The sequence below is a fragment of the Perognathus longimembris genome, chromosome 5 (genome assembly GCF_023159225.1).
Source record: "Perognathus longimembris pacificus isolate PPM17 chromosome 5, ASM2315922v1, whole genome shotgun sequence".
In the NCBI taxonomy this organism is placed as follows: Eukaryota; Metazoa; Chordata; class Mammalia; order Rodentia; family Heteromyidae; genus Perognathus; species Perognathus longimembris.
Window position 1 is genome coordinate 3543674 of NC_063165.1, and position 26493 is coordinate 3570166.

Sequence of the window (26493 nt, forward strand, 5' to 3'; positions counted from 1 at the left end):
AAAGACGGGAGATTCTCTTCCGGAAAATAAATCCAAAAGGTCTTGGCGTATGGCTCGAGTGAGAGAGAGCCTGCATACTACGCAAGCCCAAGGTCCAGAGTTCAAATCCCAGTATCGTGAAAAGTAGATTATGACCGCTTTACCTACCGCCAAGAGCAAAACGCTCTCAAGCACGCGAGGAACGCTATTCCCAGTGACACCCCTGAACGGCCTGGACAGCGTTGGCTGCCCTCTCCCGCAAGCCCAGCCTCGGCGTGTTCCAGGGACTCGGATCACAGCCCCGCCATGTTGCCGGTTACCAAAGACATCCCAGTCAAGGGTGAGCTCAGGAGAAAGAGACAACTCGGTGGGTTCGGGCTGCAGAGCAGATGATCAAAACTCTCCTCCTCTTATGCCAAGCTCTCGGTGGGGGGGGGGGGTGGGGGGATCCTGGCTTTTTCTAGAGATTCCCCCCCCCCCGTCCCCCTCACACGCCAAGGCCGGCCTGGCCCACAGAGGTCACAGCCGTGCACAGGCACGGAATGACAAGAAGCCATCTCCCCCTCCACGGACAGCGGACCCCGCGTGTTCTCGCCAAAGTCCCGCGTTCACGGGAGGCGTTTCTGGCTCCGTGGCCTCATTTCCACTCTCAACCCCGAGGGTGAAACCAACGTGCCGCCACGACTGAAGATTCACGGTGACAAATTCCCCGTCGGCCCCCATCCCCTGAAACCACCTTCACGCCAAATCTGTCCGCGTGACGGACAGTAAGTATTCCACACCGAGCGGGCCCCGGCGGGAGGGAGGGAGAGAGAGGGAGAGGGAGAGAAAGACAGGGAGGGAGAGAGAGAGAGAGAGAGGGAGAGAAAGACAGGGAGAAAGACGGGGAGGGAGAGAGAGAGAGAGAGAGAGGGAGAGAAAGACAGGGAGGGTAACCCTCGCAGTCTCTGCATGGGCCCCCCCACTTCTGCAGCAGGTTTTGCTGCACTCAGTGCGGGCAGGGAGGGTGGATTTCAGGTTCGGGGCCAGGGGATGGCGGCACACTGAGCAGATGGAGAACTCTGGGGACTCGCGCGCGGGGCGTGCAGCCCGTGGGTACCTGTCACGTTCCAGATTTGAAGCCGTCTTTATCCTCCCCACCCCCACCCCCCGCCGGCACAGGTAAGTCTCTGTGAGCCCCTCGGTGCGGGTCGGGGCGCGGCCTCCGCCGCGTAGGGCTGGGCACCCGGCTCTTCCCCGCCCCCGCCCTCCAGCTCGGACCTGCTCGCGTCCACAAGAGTTGGGCGCAGAAGAGGAGCTCCCTACAGCACCGCCAGAGCTCCTCGGGCCCTCGGTGTCTCTTCTAGAATCGCATCCCCATCTAGCGCCTTCCGTGGCAGCCTCCCTGGAGGCGGAAGCCAGGTCGTCCATCCCACCCCCGCCCTCCCTCCGCCCACCACGTGTGGCCTCTGGATCCAGCATCAGTCCCTTCGCCCTTTGGGGATCCACGAGGCCTCGGTCCACACAGTTACACCGACCAAAGAGGAAATGGGGCCCAGCACCGTCTGCCCAAGCTAGCCTGGGAAAGCTAGCCCCAAGCAAAGAACTTGGGGTTCTGGTGGTTAACAAGACGTCCAAGGCTAGAAGAAGGGTAGAGTGCCCCGGGATGAGTATTGGAAATGTGTTTCTTATTTGAAAACTCCCACTCAGTGTAGCAGTAGTGTCGGTGTCTGTCTGTTGTCTGTCTTCCCTCTCTTCACCTACGTGACCGCAGAAAAACAAGAAAATTATCCTGGGTGTGGATATGTAAGCTCCCTCAAAATCCCTAGGAAGAATGAGCCTTACACTCCCGTGGCTAGGGCTGTGTTCAAAACGGCACAGGAGGACATCATTCGCCAACGTTTCACCCGATTCGAGATCGCTGATCATATATCTAACCATACCAAGTCGTGCCGGACCTCCCTTGCTTCACACACGCGCTCCTAACGACTTGTCACTTCTTGTGTCACAACTCAACGAAGGAAGGTCCACACCCTTTCCAGTCCAAAGCCCGAGCCAGGACCACGACACACAGACACCTCACGGAAATCCCGACAGCCATGCGCCCCAGACCACTCCGCTCCGGGAAACGCTTCTTTAAAGGACATTGGGCTAAACCTCGGCATCGGGGAACCTCTTCCTCAAATCAGGTAGGCCCTGAGCACCCCAAGACACAGCCTTTTGGGAACAAAAGAATTGCAGCTCTCTAAGTCACGAGCAACCCGTTCCAGGTTTAGAAATCCAATTTGGCTTGGGTAAGCTCAAGCCCCATCAGGAGGTTATTTATTCATAAATATTTCCTTCACATTGGAAGCCTCCCAGCAACCACTTTCCTGTCAGTATCCATCCACTCCTGCACTTCAGGAAGGAAATTTAATCTCCAGTCTCTCTCGGGGTAACTGATATCAAGATGTATACCAGAACATCTAGAAAAATTACTTTCTTATACAAAAATCCGTTGCTTCTGGCTAAACACGCCTCACATAGGAATAATCGAGATTCAAATAGCTGTTTATGCTTTCAAACGTGTTTGAATTCAATCAGTAGATTTGTTACGGGTGATGTAAACTACTATTTCACTCAAGTAGAAAAACTGAGTCAAGAAACAATGACCCATTGGCCTGACCGAGAAACAAACAGCAAAGGGACCCTGTTCACAGAGAATGGAAATCCCTGTGTGTGCGTGTATGGATGTATACAGACACACATATATACATATATATGTATACACATCCTCATCACATATGTCATGCATGTATGTGTGCATGCATGTAGACACACAAGATTATTACCCAGTCTCGAGGCATGGGGAACACCTGGAATTGATTGGTCATATATTCAAAGGCTGACTTTAGGGGCATCCTGGATGATATGCAGAGGGTGTGTGTCATATTCCAGATCAGCCAATACCACGATGGTGACAACACCATGAATTACAAGACACCTAATTCCCAGCCGACGACTCTCTCAAGGCCACGTTTGACATGACAAAGTTCCAGCAGAGCCCAACCTGCTCACGTCCTAACACACCCGGCTTGTTTGGTTGGGGGCAGAAGTCATTTCAAAGCACTCATAGGGGCTGGGGATATGGCCTAGTGGCAAGAGAGCTTGCCTCGTATACATGAGGCCCTGGGTTCGATTCCTCAGCACCACATATACAGAAAATGGCCAGAAGTGGCGCTGTGGCTCAAGTGGCAGAGTGCTAGCCTTGAGCAAAAAGAAGCCAGGGACAGTGCTCAGGCCCTGAGTTCAAGGCCCAGGACTGGCCAGAAAATAAAAAAAAGAACTCAAAGCGCTCATAAGTCACTCCTGTAGTCTTTGCTGCTTTACAAATTAAACAGAGACTTCAACTAAACTTGGGATATAAGAGATTATGTATGTTTTTCTTGGAAATAATCCGTAGGATTTTGGAATGTTCACTTTAGGATCAAGCAACTACTACGCAAATCTCATCATACTTGGGTGGTTTCTGTCCTCATGGGTCCTAAGTCCTTCAACGCTTATAAGCAGCTTGCTGTATTGGCTATTAATGGGGAATGCGCATGAATGTAACATCACTCTAGCTACTCGTAGTCACAAAGGAAAGCGAACTGAATTTCAATGGAATGTGATATTAAGCTCAAACAAAAAAAATCCAAAATCCAGGAATTTAAGAATAAGAAATTAAGCAACTTAGATTCTATAGGAAAATACCTTCTGATTAACTTCTTGAAATTTTTACCCAGCCTTTCTTTGACTGTTCTTCTGGCTTTGATCTCTACTTAATTTTAGAGGCAAAATCCTGCGGTAGACTTACCATGATAATAATGTACCATATACGTATATCATACTCAAGCAGTTTTACCTAAAAGCAAGGTACCACAGTTGAATAACAACTTGGATTTATACTGAGTCATTATCCTATAATTATCAGGTAAATCTCTAATTTCCTTTTCCCCCATAGAAGCACGCGTCCTTCCAGTACCAAGGTAAGTAAAAGCTTTATTCATCTCATCTTGAAGTTTTCCATTCGATTAGTTTTTATACACCCAAGAAAGACTCGGTGTTTCTATGGTGTGAAGGAGCATTCAACTGGAAGGAATCCATTAGTAGGCAAAAAGTTACACCCTTCTGAGAGCTCATAAAGCCCTGGGCATGGAGACGGCACGGACAGACGGATGGCATGCCAGAAGAAAGCCCGCGGTGCCAGGGCGCGGGACACTAGAGTCCTTCACCAGCTCAGCCACCGCCATGCCTCCTCCTCCGGCTCCAGGAAGCTCAGGAGCAAGAGGGTTCACACTGGAGCAATCGCTCCACTGGGGCACCTGCCTCCTCTGGAAGAAAGAGCCCCCCACGAGATCAACAACGCAGCTGATCTCATGAAAGATGCTACTACTATCAAGCATGGAGCTTGATCTTAAGAGGCACTGTTCGCTTTCTTACATCTCATCCTCTCCTAAGGTCCTGGTTGAACTTTCCAGAGGCTGACATCCTGAGAGCCCAAGAGCCCACGGGACGATCTGGCCACCCTCTGTTCAGCCAGATGTTATAAGAGGTGCAAAACATCACCACTCTTTATTAGTGATAAGAGTGGGTTGTTGGTTTTGTTTTTCTGTTTGGGAAAACCTAGGTAGTTCTCATAAGGAAAAGTTTTCGGTTAGGTGATCATGCCGTGGGTCTATTTCCTTTCTGTGTCTTCTGTTGTCCTGAGTTATTGTATTCGCCTAAATCAGTTGTGCTGTTTCATACGTGCTCATAAAGCACAGTGATCATAGTCACTGTCCCCCATTACTGATTCTTTTTTTTTTTTTTTTTTTTTTGGCCAGTCCTGGACCGTGAACTCAGGGCCTGAGCACCGTCCCTGGCTTCTTTTTGCTCAAGGCTAGCACTCTGCCACTTGAGCCACAGCGCCACCTCTGGCCATTTTCTGTATATGTGGTGCTGGGGAATCGAACACAGGGCCTCATGTATACGAGGCAAGCACTCTTGCCACTAGGCCATATCCCCAGCCCCATTACTGATTCTTGACCCCTGCTCTTTTCACAGACTCGCAGTGGGCTTCAGGAGTCAATTTTTGGACGTGCATACGACGTAACTCCATCATTGGGGGTGAATTGCTAAGTAAATCTTTCAAACCTGTCTTCATTTTTAATTTCTGATATAGGACACACCTGCAGACAAGACCCACCTAAACCAAGTTGGGGGAGGGTGGCTCTAGGCTCGGGAACAAAAGGTCTCAAGTGAGGAGGAGGTGCCCCGGGCTCTCTAGAGTCTGTGGGCTGCAAAACATTATGATGCTAAGGCTGAGGTCGATGGAAAGGAACTCCAGCAGGGCCGTGGGAGTGGCCGGGGGAGTCAGTGGAAGATTCCGGGTGTAGGAAAGACCTTGCTTCCTTTCTTTCTTCCCACCGTCCCATTCTACTGAGACATGGTCTACCTAATGACAGGATGGCCTTTGCCCCCAAGGCCACCACTCTAACCTCTCCGGAGTCCTCGGAGCTCGCGGGGGACGCGTTTCACGGTTGCTCTCCGCCCTCCCTCGTAACCACTGAAGTCGGGGATCTGGAGTGAGCCGTGCCTTCGGAGTTCCATCGCCTCGGTGCACTTCTGGGTCCCCCACAGCGCAGCTCCGAGGCTGCAAACCTCCAGCCCCAGACCCCGCGTTCCCAACCCTCGGAAAACATGGCGTTCAGTCCCGCCGTCCAAAGGCCACGTACTTGCTGGTAAATGGCTGCAAGGAAAGCGGAACTCCCAGGGCAGCCCCAGCCCGGGACAGGCACCGGGTCTGGGTGCAGGGAGGAGGGCTGCCTGCGAGTTTACAAGCTTTCCTGCTAGGCAGCGAGCACTTCACAGTTTTCAAAGCACTTATCTCATCTGATCTCATTTTATCCTCACAACACCTCGGGTGGATTCTCACCAACCCTAATGAAGAAAGCAGAGAACTATATTTGTATCGTAATTATCGTGCTGCCCCAAATGGGAGTCCCCTTTGGGGAGGAACTCTGTGTTGATCAGTGCATCTAGCTCGCCGCCACGATGTCAGCTGTGAGTCGCTCGAACCCACGGGAAACCGAGGCGGGGACGTCAGCAGTCGGCTGATCCGGGGAGAGGCATGGCGTCGTACACCCGGGGCTGCAGACAGGGGAAAGGACACGAAGCCAGACCGCGCGTGTCGCCTTACCGTTCTCGCCCGAGGTCTTGTCTTTTCCATTGGTTGCTCCAGAGCCTTGTCGCTGAAAACAGTTGAAAGGAAAGGAAAGAAACAGTCAGATAGAATCATGGGTTCAAATGTCTCTCGCGTTACGCCGAGCTGAGCTACACGTGTGTGCTCGAGCTTTCGTACTTTCCACTTGAGCTGAGACGGGGCGCTGGTGACCGGCCACGGCTGGGCCCCAGGAAGGGCCTGCTGACGTGGCAGGCTCCCTCCATGCTCATGTCCGCGGCTCGCTGAACACAGCTCTCCGGGCACAGGTAGCCAGTGCCCAGCAAACGTGTGAGAGAGACAGCCCCCTTGGCGCTCACTGCCCCGAGATCGAGGGGGTCCCGGGAAGATTCTGTCAGCTCCAGGGGACCCCCCCCCCCATGAAGGGATAAACATCCCCTCAGCCCGTCAGCCCAAACACAACCAGGGCCTCCGTGGCCTAATGACGTCACCAAACTCCCAGGATACCGTGCCGCCTGCCATTGGTAAACACGGGTCACCCGATGGGTGTCAATAACGACACGACAGCAATGTATGTTTGGAAAGTTGCCCGTCCTGCGGGTGCCTGTGGGTGCCTGTGCCGAGGGGAGCCCGAGAACAAAGACAAGGCCCTGTATCGCCACGTCCCCAAGGGGGGCCCGGACCACACAGTCGCCGTCTGTAAGCCAGGCCGCACTTCCCCTGCGCGTGGCAGACTAGCCAGGACAGACCCGCCTTCTACCCGCCGGCCCTTGGGTCGGCGCCTCCTCTGTCCCGGGTGTCACAAGCAGGCTCGTGTGCGGCACCTGATGGAAATCCAACTCCCACTGAGCCACGTTAGCGACACGGCAGCCCGCCAAGGTGGCGGACAGCTCGGCCACCTGAGCCCTCCCTCATAATTCACGGACAGCCCAGCCGCAGAGAGAGAAATCCGCAGAGCGAGAGCGCAACGTTCCAGCGCGGACCGAAGTCAAATTAATACGGAACGCGGGCGAAAAATAGGCGCCGGCCCAGCCGTGCCCCTCAAGTGCCTTCCACGCGAACACCTTTCAGAGCTCGTCCCACAAAAGAGCGCTTCTTAGAAATGAGAGGAACATGGCGGTGAAATGCGCACAGGGGAGAAAAGGAGTCGTCCTTCCAGAATGTCTAAGACAGGGTTTTTGTGTCAGGTCTTATTTGATGGAGGTAAAATGAAGCTGATAGATGTCACTGGAGATGGCGTCTCCGCTCAGGGAATGATCCTGACAAGAAAGAGCTAGTCACTGAAAGCCTCTCATTTCAGAATGCGTGGAGCCCTGGTAACAATTTTAAGGGAGGACTGAGGGCATTGGGGGTGTGGGGGGGGGGGGAATCTAAGAGCTGCCTGATTGCCTCATTCCCAGAGTCTTGATACAAGAGCATTATTGCCCCCATACTCACACAAGGCAAAGGGTTTCCCTCATTAACAACAACAACCAAAAACGGAGGGTCCTTCCACGCCAGGCTGAGTGTTGGAATAACCACAGACTCCCCCCCCCCCCCCATGGCGGAGGCCAGTCCTCTCCCCAACTCCCCACCTACTGACGGCATCCTGAGTGAGGCATGCTCTCATTGTCCTCACTCTCCCGCCGCCCCAGAGGCACCTGCGCCCTCCACACAGAGAAGAGCTTGCTCCAGGCCACAAGTCGAAGGGAGCCGGGAAGCAGCAAGGTCAAAAGTCACCCAACGCGCAGGCTCCCAGGGCCGTGTCCGAGCCGCTGCCCGGGTACAGCTCAGCGCACGCTGCAGCCCTCCCGGGAACTCCACCGGCGGGAGGTGGAGAGAGAAGAGCTTCAGGCTTGAGAGTTCATGTGGTTTCACCACCGGCGTTAGGCAGAGAAGAGAGCTCACAGGAAAGCGGGCAGCAGCCCACCAACAGTGAAGGGCTCCGTTTTAGAAATAGTGTGATTTTTTTTTTTAATTAAAAAATAGACTGTGGTGCTTACATAAATCGATGGATAGGGGAGGGATGGATGGATGGGTGGATGGGTGGAGAAAAGGAGGGTAGATGGGAGGGATGGTTAGTTGGATGGGCAAGTGGATGGATGGATGGATGGATGGATGGATGGGTGTTCTTCTCTAAAAAGGCTATGAGGAAAAGGCTCTTTGTCATGAGCTGATAGCTATTGATGTCCTGTGGAAAACACTGCCTGTCTCCTCAACCTCAAGTGAGCAAAGACTTGGCTCCTTACTCCACCCTCTGCCATGCCGGCGTGACTCTACTATCCCGAGACTCTGTGCTATCCCTTGAAAAGCGGTAGTGGTACCTCAAGAATAGCCTATGTTATTATCAGACTAATAAATAAAATCAAGTGTTCAAAGGCACGATCCTGACCTATTTTCAAGGAAATTGGAAATGATTCAGGAGTATCATGATCACCACCTGAGTGTTTTTCAGCCAGATCTCTATATCATTAATGTGTTAGCTCATACACAAAGCAGGAAAGTTCTCCCTGCCCAGAAACACAGCCATAATCATCATGTTAAAGCAGAATATATACTTGGAGATATGCTGTCAAAATTGTCTAGAAAATCAAGCACGAGTGTATATGAGTTTCAGAAATGTGCCCACACTATCTTTTTGACAGCAGAAATCTGCTTTAATGTTTTCTCCTGAATCTAGAGAGAGGACTGCTGTGGCCACAGAAAGCATGGATGGATGGATGGATGGATGGATGGATGGATGGATGGATGGATGGATGGATGGGTGGGTGGATGGATGGATGGATGGATGGATGGATGGATGGATGGGTGGGTGGGTGGATGGATGGGTGGGTGGATGGATGGATGGATGGGTGGGTGGGTGGGTGGATGGATGGATGGATGGATGGATGGATGGATGGATGGATGGGTGGATGGATGGGTGGGTGGGTGGATGGATGGATGGATGGATGGATGGATAGATGGATGGGTGGGTGGATGGATGGATGGATGGATGGATGGATGGATGGATGGATGGGTGGGTGGATGGATGGATGGATGGATGGATGGACGGATAGATGGATGGGTGGGTAAATGGATAGATGGATGGGTAGATAGATGGATGGATGGGTGGATGGATGGATGTATGGGTGTGTGGATGGATGGATGGATGGATGGATGGATGGATGGATGGATGGATGGGTGATGGATAGATGAATGGGTAGAGAAATGGCAGAGATGATATAAGGATAGTAGAGAAAGATAGAGATAAGGTTATTGCTTCCTCTGGGGCAGAGGGTCCTAGTTTTAGAAGCCAAAGTTTAGCACCCAGTTCAACCACAGCAAAGCAGCACCCTTAGACGTGCTCCTAATTCCATTCCCGGGAGAATCACACTGGGAGTTTTGCAATATCCCCCGTGGCATGGTCATGGACGCCAAGTCCTCTCCTGCCGTCTCCAGCCTGCCTCCGCCCTCCTCTGCTTTCCTGAATGAAGAGAAAGAAAGTCCTTCTTGTCCCAAAGCCCTCCAGGCTTCCCCACCCCCAGCTCTCGGTGCCTGTCCTCCATTGGCCCTCATCTACCCAAGGAGTTGCACGGATTTATTTCTCAAGGGAAAGAACCAGCCCTCCCACCCCGAGAATATCTTGGAAACACTTGGTCGCCGGTGCCGCGTCACGCCACCCAGCCCCGACTCGCGATCTCCACCTAAGTCATCTTCCACAGCGGTGCCATCTTCCTTCGTGCTGCGGCATCCTGAGGCTCACGGTTCCAGCCGTTCTCGGGGATTCTAGCTCCCCTGAAATGGCAGCCTCTCCATACACCGTCCCTCAGATGCGTCGTCAATAAAGGACACCCGCGCGGATCTGCACGTCGGCGCTGCCCCCTGCGCGGGGAGAGCGGGAAGGTCGCGGCGGTACGTGCGCTTGGCAGAGCCCGCATCCCACCCAGCAGAGACAACAAACGGAGAAGCGGCCCTCATTATCCCGGCGAGCCCCTCAGGGAGACGCTTCCACGCTCCCTTTTGATCGCCGTGTTTCTAGAGACGTGAGAAGGCGAGCGTCTGTGGCATCCGATTGAATGTTTTATTGACGAAGGAGCGTGAGTCTCTCAGGTGATCGGGCGCTAATGAAGAGGGAGAGGCGGGGCCTCGGGAGCGGCTGCAGCAGCTGGGCCCGCCAGCAGGTAGCCGGCCAGTGCTTGAAGCCACCTCCCTCATTAAGCGAGTGACTTTTGGAGACACATCAAAAGACACATCATTAAAGGCACCTTTCAAATCAAAGCCCTTGCATTCGTCTTGAAAGCAGCAGAGACTCTGACGCCGACACGGTGTGAGAAGAGCAGAATCCGCGCGATTCCTTCTCGCCTGATATTTTTACATCATCTATAATTCTCCTAATAACATCCCAAGAACGGAGCACAGAAAAGCTCCACTAATTGAATCCCTGAAGGTGCAGAAATCAATGTCAAAAGAAAACTTCGGCTAGCAGGGTTTAGAAAAATCGTTGGGTGATATTTCGACGGCAGGCACCTTAACCTTTCTGTCTCTTACTGTGCCGTCTGCCCTCCCCTCCGACAGCCCCCGAGGCTGAAGTCAGCCTCAAATACCACCTTCAACTCCTAGCATTTGGAGCCTGACCTTTCTGGTAACAGCACTAATTGGCACTGCTGTAGTTCCAGCAAACCATTTTTCCAAGGGGTCCCTCATTTCCAGCTTCTCATCGTATTTTTTAAACTCAGTGCTTTCACTTTAACGTGACTTTCTTTCTGCCGATTACCTTTTTCAAAGAGAACACCGTTTTCTGTTCTTTTTTTCTTTTTTTTCTCCAAAAATAAGGTACCATCATTGTGAGTTTGGGGAAAAATACTCGAGAAAGAAAGGAGTGGGAACAGGAGACTGGGAGAAAGCAAAGAAAAGGGTAACACTGTCAAAAAAGAAATGTGCTCATTACCTGACTTAGGACAATGTAAGCCCTCCGCATATCACTTTTATAATAACAATAATAAAACGAAAATCTTAGAAAAAAGAAGGAAAGCAACACACACACACACACACACACACACACACACACCCCTAGGAGGCAGCCAACCAGTGTGAGGTCATAAGAACACTTCAGAATATTTTCTTTCAATATTTTTTGTCCGTGTGGAGAAATGTGTAGACACAGTCTCTGCGTCGTTAAAATGGCTTCACGCCATCCATCCAATTCCATACGCATTCCAACCTGGAGAGCAGTGGCCAGCCCCTGGTCTCGGTGTGGCAGGCACGGAGTCCGTGGCTTTGCCATTGCGGGGTGTCACACCGTGTCCTGAGCTCTGTGGCGTGAGCGCCCCTAGGTTTTCAAATCCCATGTCTCTTGCGCGTCCCCCCCCCCCAGGCCACTCCCTTCCACTGATGAAGACGCACGGCCTGCCTGAAACGCTGCCGAATCTCTTGGAAAATAAGTGGCACAGAAGGTTCCAGGTGGTCTGTAATATTAGATGGAGGTCACCCCAAGGTTTGTAGTGTCCGGGGCTGAAGGACGCCCCAACAAGGCCCAACCCCCAGAACCCAAGAAGTGACCGTATTTGGAGGCACCATCTTTCCAGAGGCAATCACACTCAGAAGAGGTTACCTGTGGTCTTCATCCACCAGGACTGCCCTTGGAAGAAGGGACCATCGTCTCAGATGCCCATACCCCGGGGAGACCAGAGGACGACGTCATCAGAGGGAGATGACATCATCTGCAAACAGTGGAGCGCCATCTGGAGCAAGTCCTGCCCTCACCACCACAAACGGAACCAGAGCTGAGACCGCTCAGCCAAGGTTTCGGCAACGGGCATCCCCCCGCCTCCGACTCTGCTCCTCTAAAGCACCGCCGTCGATGGGGGGTGACGGGTGGGGGTGGGGGCTTTGTAGAACTGCTTGCCGAAGGAGCCATCAGACAGCAGAGAGATTTGCCCTTGGAAAGGGCCTTCGACCACCATGGGTCTGCTCCTTCGTCTTTCTGTTCAACTTGCCGCCTGGCTAGAGTAACAGAGGCTCTCCCTTCCCCGCCCCCCACGTGGTGGTAAACTCACGGGTCCCGAGTCTGGGACTGCACCCCTCTACCTGGAGCTTGGCCTCTATCTGCTCAGTTTCTTCTCCTGCTGGATTAAAGTTAATCCGGTTAAGCATTCGTTTAGTCGCTGGTGCTTTTATAGCTTTGGTAGGAGACTCCAAAGAGAGCATGGCAGCCCTTGGAATCATCCTCACACCCAGGGTTGGCTGGAACACACGTGAATCAACACACAACCGCCTCCTCTGAGGATAAGAGTGTGGTTAACCAGCTCTCAGCGTCGTTGGAAATCTAGCACGTTCCGCGGGGTCGACGAGGACGCCGCCACACACCACACCCTCTGTCCGCTCCGCCTCCTCGGCCGGCTCCCGAGCTGGTGTGGCTCCGTCGGGTCCTCCTCGGGAGAAAGGGGGTGGGTGTAGCATGGGGGTGATTGCCAGCTGGACCACCAGCGCGGGGGACCGTGGCACAGACCGGCACCAGACTAGATAGCCCCACCGTACACCCAGAAGGCACCTGAACCCAGCAGAGCGGAGAAAGACAAGGGAGATTTGCTTTTCCTCCTGTCCCTGGAAATGATGGATGACTAGACAGATGCCAACGGTCAGAATAAGGATGGAGAGTTGCCGAACGGAGATGAATTCCGCGGTGGAAGTGACAGGTGGCCCCAGGTGACCCACGGAAGGGAAGGTTTGCCTGGTGGGGACCCTGGGTGCCCACAGCAGGGCCGGGCTTCCAGACCAAAGCCAAGCCAGCCGTGCAGAGCAACCAGCGCGCGTGCCGAGTCTGCCTGCTCTCCTGAACTGGTGTGAAAAAAATAAAATAAAATAAACCTTTCTATTTCAAAGGCCAGAGCTGCTGAGGTAAGGCCAGGAAGCCCGCAGGGGGTCATCTGGGGTTGCAAAAATCTCCCCCAAGGGAAGATGCATCTTTCCAGTCAACAGCAACACCCACACTCCGTTTCTCCGCTCTATCCTGAACCTGCTCAGGAGAACTCTGCACTGCATGTCATCGGATGAGGGACAGAGACGACTCATGTCCCGAAGGCTGGGAGGACCCTGCCCTGCCAGTCCCTACGCGGTCGTGCCTCCGGGTGCTGAAGGATTCTGCCTCCGACCACGCCAGCCTCCCACGGGAGTAATCCCTGACGTCTGCGGCTGGCCCATTCAGTGAACAAACAGGGCACGAGCCAAATCCACCGCTCTCCGAAAGAAGCCCGCCTGTAGCGCTGAGCAGACAAACCGGGGCTCCATGTGTGCCAGACGCAACCTCGTTTCTTCCCACCCCAACGCCAGGCTCCGTCTTCAAACCCAAGCAGCTGCTGTCTCTTGATTGCCGTCACAAATGCCATCATCTCCCTGCAACCCCACCCAATGCAGTGCTCGCTACTGGGATCCCGTTTGGAGAGATGCAAAGCTTGAGATTCACAGAGGTTTAGGCGCACAGCTGAATGCGAACCTGGCGGATTGATCTGGAGGTCAGGACACCGCTTCCTCCCTCCTGTTGGAAGAGAAAACGCTGGCCCGGAAGATGGAAGACCTGACTCTAACGATGTCTTCTGTCACCGGCAGCGCAGACATCCCGGGCCATCTGGTTGCAGAATAAGAAGCACGCTTCCTGTCTCTTCCTGTCTTAAAGCCACAGTGTGGGGATTGACGCTATCACACCAAGTTCAGCGTGCAGAACTGTCTGGGCCACTTCAGGAAGGAGATGAGCCCAGCACCCTTCCGGGGGTTCTCCAGAACCTGATGATGACCCAGCGGGCAATGTGCAGAGCAAGCGCTAGATCTGCAGAGCTGCTCCAGCCCTGCGTGGTGACAACTCGGGGGGCCAGACACACAGCCACCCCGGGCCTCGCCCAGGAGTGTCAGAAGTCCCACAGGAATCCCGCTTCTGGGAGAGCCCTGGCCCGGCGTGCCTAAGATGCTTGCGGTAAGATGCAAGCGCTTGCTTGGCACCAAGTGATAAATGTGATTTTCGACCAGGGGTGTTCCAAGCTTCCAGAACTGAAGACTTTCTTTTTTTGGAAGTAAACAGCCAGATTTCTACACACACACACACGCACACACAGAGAGACAGACACACACACATACACACTTAGCCAAAACCAAAATAGCTTCAGTGAATGCTGGAAGCCTGCAGTTTGTCTACTTTTGGAAGCAAAGGGCATGTTTTACCCTAAGTCGGCGATCACAGCTCAAACAATGAATCAAGGCAGATGAGACTAGGCGAGGACAGGTGACCCAAGTCAGATAGAGCTTGCCTGGAAAGTGTGAACGCCGAGTTCAAGTCCCAGGACTCCAAATACATAAATAAAAGATGAACCAAATCAAATAAATACAGATGAGCCAAGGCAAATAAATAAAAGATGAGGGGAAGAGCTGTCAGGCCATTTGATGGAATGATGCTCCCTTTCCTTGGTGTTGCATCATTGAGGGGCTCAGGACCTCGTCTCTCCTGAATAAGCGATTTAATACGAGCCCTTTGCACTTCAGCAATGTTATTTTTTTTTTCAGGTAAGATCTTGTACTTTTTGCCTTGGGTCCATGTCAAATACTGGTCCTCCTACCTCTACTCCCCTCGGACCTGAGACCACAGGCATGTCCCACCACGCCTGGCCTGAGACCTGAAAACTCTAACGCTGTCTCCACAACACACACACACACACACACACACACACACACACACACACACACAGAGCTCACCACTACCACCACCAAAACCTAGGGACCCCTACGTCTCCCTAACAATGGCTACTTATTCTATATCCCACTTTCAGATCCCTGTGAACTCCAGGTCAAAACTTAATTTGTAGCCAAACAATCCAGTTCTCATCTAGTTATAGGCTGTCATGCAGGCTCAGGTCATTTTGAACACTAGAGCTCACACTGCCAAACCGTTGCCCATTTGCACCTATTGATCCTCCATGCTCAAAGCTGGGTGTGGAAGAATGCTCCTCTGATGGAAAAAGCCCAACTACCTGCCCCCAAGGTCTCTGTCCCCCAGAGACATCCAAGGAGGGAGGGAGGGAGGAAGGGAGGGAGGGAGGGAGGGAGGGAGGGAGGGAGGGAGGGAGGGAGGGAGGGAGGGAGGGAGGGAGGGTCAGAGGTTAGAGCACAGAAAGAGTCTTGGGACACAACTGGCTAAAGAAGCTTTCGGGGGGCGGGGGGGAGAAATAACCAGCACTCAGTGAGGACCCAAGGAGTCAGAATCGGGGGAATCTGCACCTTGGAGTTAGGGCTTAGTGTGTATAGGATCTTTAGGTAGAACACACACACACACACACACACACACACACGCACACACACACACACACATGCACGCTTGATTTCTCATCGGAGCTGCTGGGTGGATTCCCAGCCTGGAAGCTTCGTCTGACCAAGGGGGGTGAGCACCCCATCCCCACAGCCCACTTGCACGGCTGAACGGGATTGGGGGGGGGCGCCTTCCGGAAGCTTCCGCCTGACAGGGAAATCCACACTGCGTACAGGAGTTCCAGGCGTGGCGGGGACGATGGAACCCTCTCCCCGGCTTGGTTTCTTTCCTTTTCTTTCCCATTAAAAGCTGCCGGGGCCTCCCGTCTTTCTCCTCTGCTGTCTACACGGAGGGCGGCTTGGGCACCTGCCTTGGGGCTACAACGCCCAGGGCCCCGAGCTGTAGTGGGGTCTACGGCGCCCTGGTCGCATAGGAAAGGAAATGTCCTCATTATCTGGCTCGTGTACTTGTAATCCCTCTGCACTTCGCCTCTATAACACTAATAAAGGAACCCGATTCCTCTTTTTAAACTCTTAACACCGTTTGACAAAAGCCACCGCATTCTCCTCGCGTTGGCTGGCTTCACAAATTGGCAGGCGTCTTGCGCCGGTCCCGGGCTTTCTTGGGCAACCTAACCCTGGGCAAGGTCACTGCGGGAAGGTCACAGGAAAGGCGGGCAGGAGCTGAGGTGATGGCAGGGAGCCCCGGCCCGAGCAGAGTGGTCCCCGCCCCCACCCCCCCAGCCTCGCCCAAGGCATTGCGTACACCTCTCGGGTCACATGAGGCTACATCTTATTTTTACCAAATTCAAAATCCTCACCCACCATTCCAGTGGGGGTGGATGGGGAGGAACTCTTAGCTCTGGGTCTCAGCAAGAACTCGGCCGGGGGGGGGGGGAGGGAAGAAAGGATGTCATGGAAATCCAAAACAAATGGTACTTCTAAACTGAAATGAATCAGCTCTGAAAGTAAGGGAGATTAAATCCAGATGAAAAAGTAACTATGAACTTAAAGGGGGTTTTTCGGTGCCAGTGCTTGACAAATTGCTACATCTATTTTAAGAAGTTTTCTTCAAGAAGAGGTAAAATAGCCCATATTTCTAAGTTAGAGAACATTGCCAGAAATAATATTTGAGATGCAGCACTGTATTATCTAGATATTTTGACAGAACTTATGTAAATGTGAGAACAGAGCTATAAATACAAGGCTCAGTCCATCCCTGGGCAAACTCCACAGAGGAGAAAATAATAATAAGAGCCAAGAAATCATCATAAATAGCTAAGACGCCACCAGAATAGTAATAGCCAAGACCCCAAGTGCAGTGAGACCCCACCCTGGAGAAACACAGATGAATTACCCACACACTTCTTCTCATGGTTAGGGCATGTCCATTTTAAAATAAGGCATAATTCCAGAAACGTGATAGACTATCCAATGTCCTAAAGAAAAAATTCACTTCACATTTAAAAAAAAAAAAAAGATACAGCTGGGTACAGGTGGCTCACGCCTGTAATCCTAGCTACAGGAGGCTGAGATCTGAGAACCTGAGACTTAGTTAAAAAAAGAAAAAAAAGCCAGTGGGCGCTGTGGCTCAAGTGGTAGAGCACCAGCTTTGAGCAAAAAAAAAAAAAAAAAAGGCTCAGTCAGCACCCAGGCCCAGAGTTCAAGCCCCAGGACCAGCAAAAAAAAAAAAAAAAAAAAGACCTCATGAGTGTTGGCAGGAATCGAAGAGTTAACCTTGCTCCAGGTAATTTGTGTCAGCACCCAGTTAACAATCACAGCACCCAACGAATATACCAGATAATTTTTAGGAGTCTTCTATTTAGGAGTGCAGAATGTTCTTTCTTCTTCAAACAGACCACAGAAGGCAAGTAAAGTATAAAAGTGACTTGTCTAAACTCAAGATCAAGGGACTCTCTTTTTCACTTACATCTAAGAAAAATAGCCAGGATATTTTTACTTTTCGTCGGAGCCTTCACAGGAATTAGGAGAGGTATATAAGAAACTGGGTTATATCACAATATGACAGAGAACGAGAAATTTAATCAGAGAAGAAATGTGGATGTGGAATCGAGGCTGACTTTTTCTCAAGGACTCTGTGATTTCTTTTTTTTTTTTTTTTTGACCAAGGATAAATGAAGGGTATTCGGCCCCCTATCTTAAAATCAGGATCCACAGTGCACGCCTGTAGTCTCAGCTATTTGGGAGGCTGAAGCAGGAGAATAAAAAGATGGGTCCTCTAGCCATTGCCTCCTTGCTTTAAATTTTTAGGACATCCTTTAATATAATAGCCCATCGGCACATACACATAATTTAAAGGAAATAAGCTAAATGCACTAGGTATACACACTCAAAAATTTTTCCCCGGTGCGGTAAACTACCAAAACCCTTAGAGCTCCTTGGTTCTAGACTACCGCGGTCTTGGTGGAAACTCAGCCTTGTGGAGCTCACAGGTGGACGGAGGTGGGGGGGGGGGGGGGTTCAAGACACGGATAGCCAGAACCAAGGACAGCTGGAACGGACACGTCAGAGAAGGAGGGGGAGGGACAGCGGCGGTCCACCGAGGAAAAGGCCCTGCCTCGTCCTGAGATGCGTCCAGGACGCCACGGTTCCGGGAGTGTCACCAGGTCCCCGCCTCAGGGAGAGCGCGTGGTCTCGTCGCAGCATTACGCGTCGTGAGTGGACACGCGTGGGGGAGGTGGATGTCCACGCGGGGCTGGCCGTGTTGGAATGACGGCCGCGTCGCCGGGACGCTGGCTGGCCACGGGAGCGGAGACGTGGGGCGGCCGCCCCTTCCCAGGACGGGTTTGCGCTTTGGGACCGGGGAAGGCGTTATCTCAGATCCAGACGGGACCCCGGCTCACGGGGGTGTCCTCCTGCCGACATCTGGGTGTCGTCCAAGCTGCGTGCGAGCAGGGGCAGCGGCCTTGCGGGGCCCCGCCTGCTTCCCGCACCCCCCCCCCCCCGCCCATCGCCACTCTCCCTCTGTGCGGCCTAAACACAGCCCCAATGGCTCACCAGTTCCCCCGTTTGCCCTCAGGAGCCCCGTGGGGGCGGCCCGGGCTTGTGGGCGCTTCCCCTCCTACTTGATGACTTTAATTGGTCTCTCTTTTCTTCTCCGAAGATGGCAGTCTAACCGTAAAATATAAAATAATGGCACTTAGTGGGTGATTGATTTCCGCCTCCCCCCCCCCCCACGATGTCATAAATACGGCCACGCATGCGGCCCTCAGAGATGGATGGCGAGTCCTTCTGCGAGGTGCCGGGGCGCACGTCCAGAGCTAGTCGCAAGTCACAAACAACGTCACACGTTCGAAAGGTTGTGATGTTGAAATCCTAGGCTTGGGCCACTGATACAGACAGACCGTGGCAGACATTCAGCTATTTTTTTTTTTTTTTAGTTTGGCAGGGCTGGGGTTTGAACTCAGGGCCTCGTGCTTGCCCGGCAGGTGCATTACGGCTGAACCCACCTCCAGCCCAGGAGACCTGTTCTATTGGTGGACCTCAATACCCAGGGAACATTCTCACCTCGATGCTCTCTATTGGCAACGGAGTGGAAAACGTGTTTCTGTTCCCTGCCTCTCTCTCTCCCTTCACCTCAAAGGTGGGGCAGAAGAGTAACGCCATCGGCCCGGAACAGTGGCCACGCTGCCCAGGATGTCGGTGCCCAGCACAGGCTGAAAGCGCCCACCCCGGTGGGAATCTTTTTTTGCATGTGCCTCGTCCTAGAATCAGACTTCAAATACAAATGAACTTCAAACACTTAAACATGCCAAGATACTTTCATCAAAACATGTGAACTACCCGTGCCTTATAGTAATTATTGCCCGTTCGTGTTCGCTGTTCAGGAAAATATTTACGTATGCAATTTGCTTTCTGCCCGTCGGGTTTGGTGTGGCCTCCGACAATACCATAGAATTTATATCTCGGCTGCTTTGAATTGGGAGGCCAAAAATCTCCCTTACTGGAGATCCTTTTAGACTCTCTGACTCTCTCCTCTAATCATTGTCAAACTGCTTTTCTGCTCCGACGTAGCAGACTGATTTTCCCGGCTTTCCCGGGGCTCAGCCCCTCCTTCAGTCACAGTGGTTTTCGTGGACTGCACAGAGCCTGGGAAGAAAGGCTGTACGGGCACGCTGCCCCTTGCCCCCAGCTCTCGAATTCCCCTGACATCCCCCAGATGTCAGGAGTTGTCTCCATTGAGATCCCTCCCATTGCTTCTCATTCTCTTTTACTTCCAGGAGAGCATTTGTTTTGCAGGGGCATCCATGAACTCATTTCCCCCTTAAACAAAGAGAACAAATAGCAAAGCCAGCTCTTAAACCAGAAGCAAAGGCCTAAGGATCGGCATTTCTCCTCTTCCCAACCAGAAACAACAACACTGCGACACTAAGAATACAGGGGTACCCCAGCCGATAGCCCTTCCTTCCTTTAGCCACTGGACACAAGCACCACCAAGCCAGGCACTGTAGACAATGTGAGACTCTCCCAGCCAGGAAGCTCATGCCCAGGAAGGATGCTTCCAATCAATAAAGGGCTGCTGAGAGGGCTTTCATCGCTCAGTCTTTAATGCTGTGCTTATGACAATATCAGCTGACTATCGTAATCTGCCTCACGGTTCCTGCAGCCCACCGAAACTCTTCTCCAGTAGGAAGACCTTTCCAGAAAGGCACAGGAGATGATGGAAAGCTGTAAGCATGGGGCTAATGGTAGCTAGATAGGTTTGAGTTGTTCGATCGGCCTGGCCTACTGGGAACAGCAGGACCACAAGCAAACTGCAATTGTGTCCACCTGTGACGATTCCCTTCCTGACACACAGAGGAGAGAAATGACTGAGCCTCAAGGCCTGGTGCCCGGATCTTACCCATCCAAAACGCAGGGCATTCCCCACATACAAACCCTTCCTGCTCACACTTCTCCACTGAGCCTTTCATAAAAGCAATTGTGAGGCAACTTAGCCGAATTTTCTTTCTGGGGAAAAAAAAAATGAAAATACACCTTGGCCCTTGTCATGCTTCGAAGTCGGACGAGAGGAAACAGCAAGGGCAATTCATCGCGCTGCAGTCCTTCCTGGAACGCAGACTGAGGGAAGGAGTTTCAGGGCTGCCCACGACCACCGCAGGAGAACAGACGCAGCCTCGTGCTGAACGGCCCCTTCTCCGTCAGGAAAAGTCAAAACTATGAATTCAAGTGGCAGTTGGTGTCTGTCTAGACCTAACATCCCCGATTAGGAAAGAGACGTCCGTGGGCCTGGTCGGATCTTTTCTCAGCTGTGAAGCAAATGCGCCCCCGGGTGAGGTCACCATGACGTAAGAAGTTGGACGGTCAGCCCGGTGTTGGTAGCACATGGCTATCATCTAAGCATTGAGAGGATTGGAATCCAAGTCCAACAACAAACTGGACGTGGGAGTACCCAGCTGTGGTCCCAGGGAGGAGGACTGGGAAGAGGCCCGATCTGATCAAAGAGCTCAAGACCCTACCTGAGAAAACAACCGAGCAACGCCGACAAAGGGCTGGGGGTGAGTCCCCAAGGGGCAGAGCGCCGACCCGACACTGAGATCAGACCGAAGGCCCGAGTTCTAAGCCCACAAATTCCGGCTTTAAAAAACCATTATCTTTAGGACCCTGTCTGGAGGCGTGGCTCCCGGGGTAGGTAGGGTACAGTAACTGCAAGGTCCTGAGTTCAAGTCCCTGACATCGGCAGAAGGAGAGAGGGGAGGAGGGAGAGGGAGGAGGACAGAGGAAGGCGGTGATGTTGAAACTATGTTTTACCAACTCAATGAAATCCAGAAACATGAGGTTGGGGAGGGATGGAGGGAATGATGGCGGGGTGGCCATGATCCTTCGCACGACTACTTAAAGGTAATGTTTCAATTGCAATAGCACGCGCAGGCTAAAAATACAACGACGCATGCAGTTCTGCTTTATTGAGGCCTTTTTATAAAAATTCAGAAACACAAAGATATCACTGTCCGGCCTTCCGTCGGTGGGCCTTTGGGTCAGGTGCAAAGTCCGCATGGTAGACGACGATTCTCAGACCTCGCGTGGAGTAGCCCGTCTAAAATCCAAACTCCACGGCCGTCTTTCGGCACACGTGAGTCACAGAAACTACCGTCATGCCGCTCACCCCCTCTGCCCCGTGCGGTAACGTGTCTGTCCCCCCTCTGGCTCGCCACGGGAGCCACTCCGTGCACCCCCAAACAGGGTTGTACGGTTCTGTTTCTAAAGCTCGGCCGACGGAAAGGAAAAAGAATAGATGTTTTTTCTGTGCCTCCACCCCAGATTCGAAGGCAGAGAGCCCCCTCCCCCCCCCCGCCATGTCTCTATCTAGAACGAGCCGCTCACTGCTCCGTTCTTCCATCCATGAGCCCTGGGGACAGGTGCGGGTGTGGCCTCTGGGGACAGGTGGCCCCTGGGGACAGGTGCGTGTCTCCCGAGGCCTTCAAGTCGCACCCTCCCCAGGCCTTGTTCTGTCACGGGGGGCAAAATCGGAACAGGGCCGTGGCTGGTGCTCCAGCTGCACCACCGTGGCTCCCGAGCCCTCAACAAAGAAAGGGGGGGGGGCGCAGGGAAGGCTGCTGGGGGGGGGAGGGGGGACCTCAACCCTAACTCAGACAGGGTGCCCGTGTGATCCGGACGCCTTCACGTCCCGCACCTGACCGTCCCAAGTGAACTGAAGAGAGTGAAAACCACAGACGCCCAAATGAGGGGCGGGGATTGATCCCTGTGCTCTCCGCTCCCGGAGCTGGAACGGGGCCGGCGGAGAGGGGGGGGGAGGCAGGCGGGGGAGGGTGGCTCAAAGCAAAGGGAGGGCTGGGAATGGGGCTGGTGGCAAGAGCGCTCGCCTCGCACACATGCAGCCCACAGGAAGTTCGATTCCCCAGCACCACATATATAGGAAACGGCCAGAAGGGGCGCTGTGGCTCGAGTGGCAGAGTGCTAGCCTCGAGCAAAAAAGAAGCCAGGGACAGTGCTCAGGCCCCGAGTTCAAGGCCCAGCACTGGCAAAAAAAAAAAAAAAGAAGAAGAAGGAAAAGCGAAGGGAGGGTTTTTCTCCTTGGGCACAGTGAGTCCAATGGTAAGATGGCACTTGGTAGACTCAGGCCCTGGTGGGGAAATTTCCAGTCAGTAAGTAAGTCGCCTCCGGGCTGCGTTTGGATCTCTGCTGCGTTATCAGCTCACAGACTGCTTCGCCGCACCTGACATTCTCCAACACCACGACGCAAGTCAGCCCCCCCACCACCACCACCGACCACCTCCCCATCCTCATGGGGCCCGACATTTGGACTCCTCGTGCGACTCGAGCTGATCCATCAACCCCGTGCCATCGCCCCCCCGCCCCACCCGCACCCCAGCCGGGGGGGTAGGAATGGAAACGAGGTCGCCGCTTCGTCAGGCTGCCCAGTTAAGCTCTGGGCTGGGTTTGCTGCCCAGACCCCCACGCCCTCCAGGCTGGACCGTGCAGACGCACAGAGTGTGACCCAGGAAGCGTCTTGTGGGGGACGGGGCGGGGGGGGGGGGGGCTCCCTGCCCAGCCCTGTCCTGTGCTTGCTCAAGGGACCAGTCAGTGAGCACAGATGCCTTTTCAGGAGATCTGAAGGTGGCATGCCCCCCCCAGATCCAAATAAACCCTGAGGCCTGAGGACAGCCATAAAATCCTTTGCCCTGACCCTCCCTAACCACTCGTCTCCAATAAACGATCATTTGGACTATTCCTGCCTGAGAGGGATGAGAACTACAAACCTCATTTAATTCGCCCAGCTAAGAAACCTCCGGGGGGGGCGGGGTGGGGGGGCGGGGGGGAGGGGGGATGTTGGCAGGGCCCTGCGGAGCAGGGACTCCCCTTTATTAAATGTGCTGAGCAGATTTAAGTGTTAGGCAAAGGACAAATTCCTGCTCCTCGAGGAGCGTCAGAGACCAGCCAGTGGCAGAAGGTGGGGGGGGGGGGGTGGCGGGGGGGCTGCAGAGCTGAGCCGTCCTCATGATAGATCCACAGACACGGGGTCCTGAATCTAATCCTGGGGTGAGCCCGGAGACGCAGGTGTCCCCCCCCCCCCCCGAGACCAGCCAAGTCCAGCGAGCTCCCTGAGCCCAGCGCCCAGGAGGGCTCGCGGGGACCCCACTGGGCGCCCCCCTCCGGACGACGGCAGATGGGGCTGGAGCCAAAGCCCCAGGGGAGCCGCTGTACCCCAGGGCTCAAGCTCCTCCCCACGGGGCCACCCCCAAGCTGGGTGCAGAGAAAGCCCCCCCCCCACACTCACACCCACGGGCGTCCCCGCTCGCTGCGGGTGCGGTGAGCCGGGCACACACCACGCACGCACGCCCCCCTCCCCCGCCCCCCGCCCCCCTGCGGGGGGGGGGAAGTTCGCGTGCACCTGTGGCCGGCACCGCGGCCCAGGTCCCCCACCCTGCGGTCCCTCGCGGGTGACCTTGAGGCGGGGGAGCCCCCTTTCTCCGAGCGGCAGCCTCCGGGGGATCGTGAGGGCTGCTCCTGCCCCCCGGTGGGCGGGGGGGGGAGCTCGCAGCACCGGGCTGGGCGGTCCATGCTTCCACCCCTGGCAGGGTGCCGGGGCCGCTTCCACTACCCGCCCCCCCCCCTCCAGGGACTGCCGGGCGCCTGGCACACCCGCCCTCCTCCACCGCACGCGCGTGGGTACCACCCAAGCCCACGTCTAACCCCGGTACACCCCAGAGTCTCCCCCGCCCCCCCGGTGCGCTGACACCCCGAGTTCAGCCACGGGGGGGCAGGAAGGCAAGGAGAAGGCGTTTCACGTCTGAAGGAGTTCATTTTACTCTAGACTCCAAAAAAAAAAATCCCTCCATCTGCCCAACAAATAATTAAAAATTAAAAAAAAAAAGATCAGGAAGGAAACAACAAAAAAAAATCCCCCAAAAGTGATCAAGCTCCAAACTAGAGGAAATCAAAACAAACTCGGCTCCGCGCGGAGCGGAACGGGGCTGGCATTGTATAACCCCGACCCAGCCCTCCTTCCTCCCTCGAGGGGGAGAGGGAGGGAGGGAGGGAGGGGGGCAGAGATGGGGAACGGGCCGGGCGGCCCAACCACCCTGCTCTGTAGACACACACACACGCGCACACACGCGCACACACCGCGGGTGCGAGGAAGCCCACCCAGCCCGGCCCTCCCGCCCGCCGACACCCGGGGAAGCAGGTGCGGACCCTCGCCCCCCCCCTCCCCGCACGAGCACGCTCTCCCGAGCGGGGGAGGGAGGGAGGGAGCACCCCCGGCCGCGCCCGCCCCCCCCCCCCCAACGCCGCCACCCCGACCACCCACCGCCGCGGAGCTCCTCTCGGAAGTTGCAAACTTCCCCCGCGTCCGCCCCGCGGGGGCATCTTCCCGGCGACAGGACCGACTGACTTCGGCACCGGGTGGGTGGGGGGGCCCGGCGGGGTGGTGGAGACGGGCCCGGCGGCCCCGACCCTCCCCGCGGCCCGCTCACCTCGCTCATGGTGGCCTGGACTCCGCAGCCCGGTCCTGCTGGGCACCGACGGCGCTGCTGCTGCTGCTGGGACGGGGAGGTGACGCGGCGGCTGGCCGGCTCGGCCCTGGCTTTTCTCTTAAAAGAGCTGCGGGGCGGCCTCACGCCCGGCGCCAGCCAATGGGCTTCACTCACCTGTCTGCACGCCCGTCCGCATCTGAGGGCGCCAAGAGCCACCTAGTGGAGCCCCTGGGGAAGCGCGCGGCGGACGCGGCTGCCCGGCTGCCGGCTCCTCCAGGGGCTGACAGCTGCGGGACCGGGGTTCGAGGCCGGCCTGGGCAGGAAAGTCCGTGAGACCGGGTCTCCAAAGCAACTAGCGCGACAGGCAGCGGGTTGGGGCGTGGCTCAAGGAACAGAGCATCCGCCGGGCAAGCACAGGTGCCCGGCACAGACTAGCCGTCTGCCCGCTTTCCCCCCACCCCCGCCCCGCCGTGGCCCCCGGCAGACAGGGCCCGTCCCGCAGGACAGGGGAGTCCAGCGGGACACTGGGGAGGTGTTGCGGGGAATCCCTTGAGAGGAGAGCCCTCGGGGCTCCCCGTCTCCTCCCGGCCTTCCTGGTCCCCAACCAGCATCCAAGCAGCCACTGGGTTTCTCCTCGCCGAATCCTCGCTGGCCCTGAGCCCTGCACCCCCACCTCCGCATCTGGGCCCCGCCAGCTCCCCTTTACCTCCCGATCTGTTCCTACCGCCTCCAACTCTGCCTTCCCGCGGCTCCCAGCCGCCCGCCAACCCCGCGGAGGGACCCGCGGGCCCCCGGCCAGAAGCTGCCTGGGTTCTGTCGGCAGGCTTGGAAAGGCAGGCTCGTGCCACATGCCCCTCCGGCAAGCTCTGTGTTCCCGGGTGCCTTTGTTTACTGGGCTTTTATCGCTCACCTTCTCAATGTTAAAGCCCCTTGAAAGAGAAACAGGCCAGGCAGGCCCCACCAGGCCTGGTGCCCAGCACTAAGCGGACCCCAAACTAGTTTGAAATAAATGAACAAATACCCCAGTGGTCGCTAAACATACATGAAGGCTGCTGCAGGAAAAGAAGGTTCTTTTGTTCTAGAAAATTCGCTTCCCAAGGCTAACACCTAAGAATTTCCTTGTTTGAAAGTGAGAAGAACTTGTTCCAGAATCTTCGGGCTGTCAAACTGGAATCCAGTTTTCTAATACATTAAAGGCGCGCGCACACACACACACACACACACACACACACACACACACACACACACACGAGCAGAGCGCAACATGAACCTGTTTTAAACTGGATGATCAGAACACACACGGCATTGCAGGAGTCCCGGGCAGTGGCCGGCAGGGTCTGGGCGGTCCTCCCAGCCTCGTTCCTCCCGCCTCTCTTCTATACCCCATGGAGTCCTCACACTTAGCTAGTTGTCACACTGAGTAGTAAATAAAAGTGCACGTCTTCTTATTTCTGGGAGAGACTGCGAATCGGCTAGACTTGAGCTTTCCCTCGGTCCCCGCCTCCTCCTTCCCCTCTCCGTCTCTGTCCTCCGTCTCTCCCTCTCCTGCTTCAAACTCCCCTTTCTCTCTCTCCCTCCCCTCCTACCTCTCTCATCTTATTTTACATTCTGCTTATCTCCTGTGCACCCCACCCAGCACGGAGGCCCGAC

General features: G+C 54.7%; 1 protein-coding gene across 1 annotated transcript in view; it reads right to left on the bottom strand.

The window, feature by feature from the left end:
* Pcp4 (Purkinje cell protein 4) overlaps positions 1-24896 on the bottom strand; it is a 43095-nt gene extending 18199 nt beyond the window's left edge. Inside the window, exons 1-2 of the mRNA XM_048345884.1 lie at positions 24844-24896; positions 6158-6209 (exon numbers count right to left, since the gene is read on the bottom strand). Coding sequence (XP_048201841.1) covers positions 6158-6209; positions 24844-24852 — 61 coding nt within the window. The 5' untranslated portion in view covers positions 24853-24896. The remainder of the gene's footprint in view (positions 1-6157; positions 6210-24843) is intronic.
* Positions 24897-26493: the final 1597 nt, after the last annotated feature.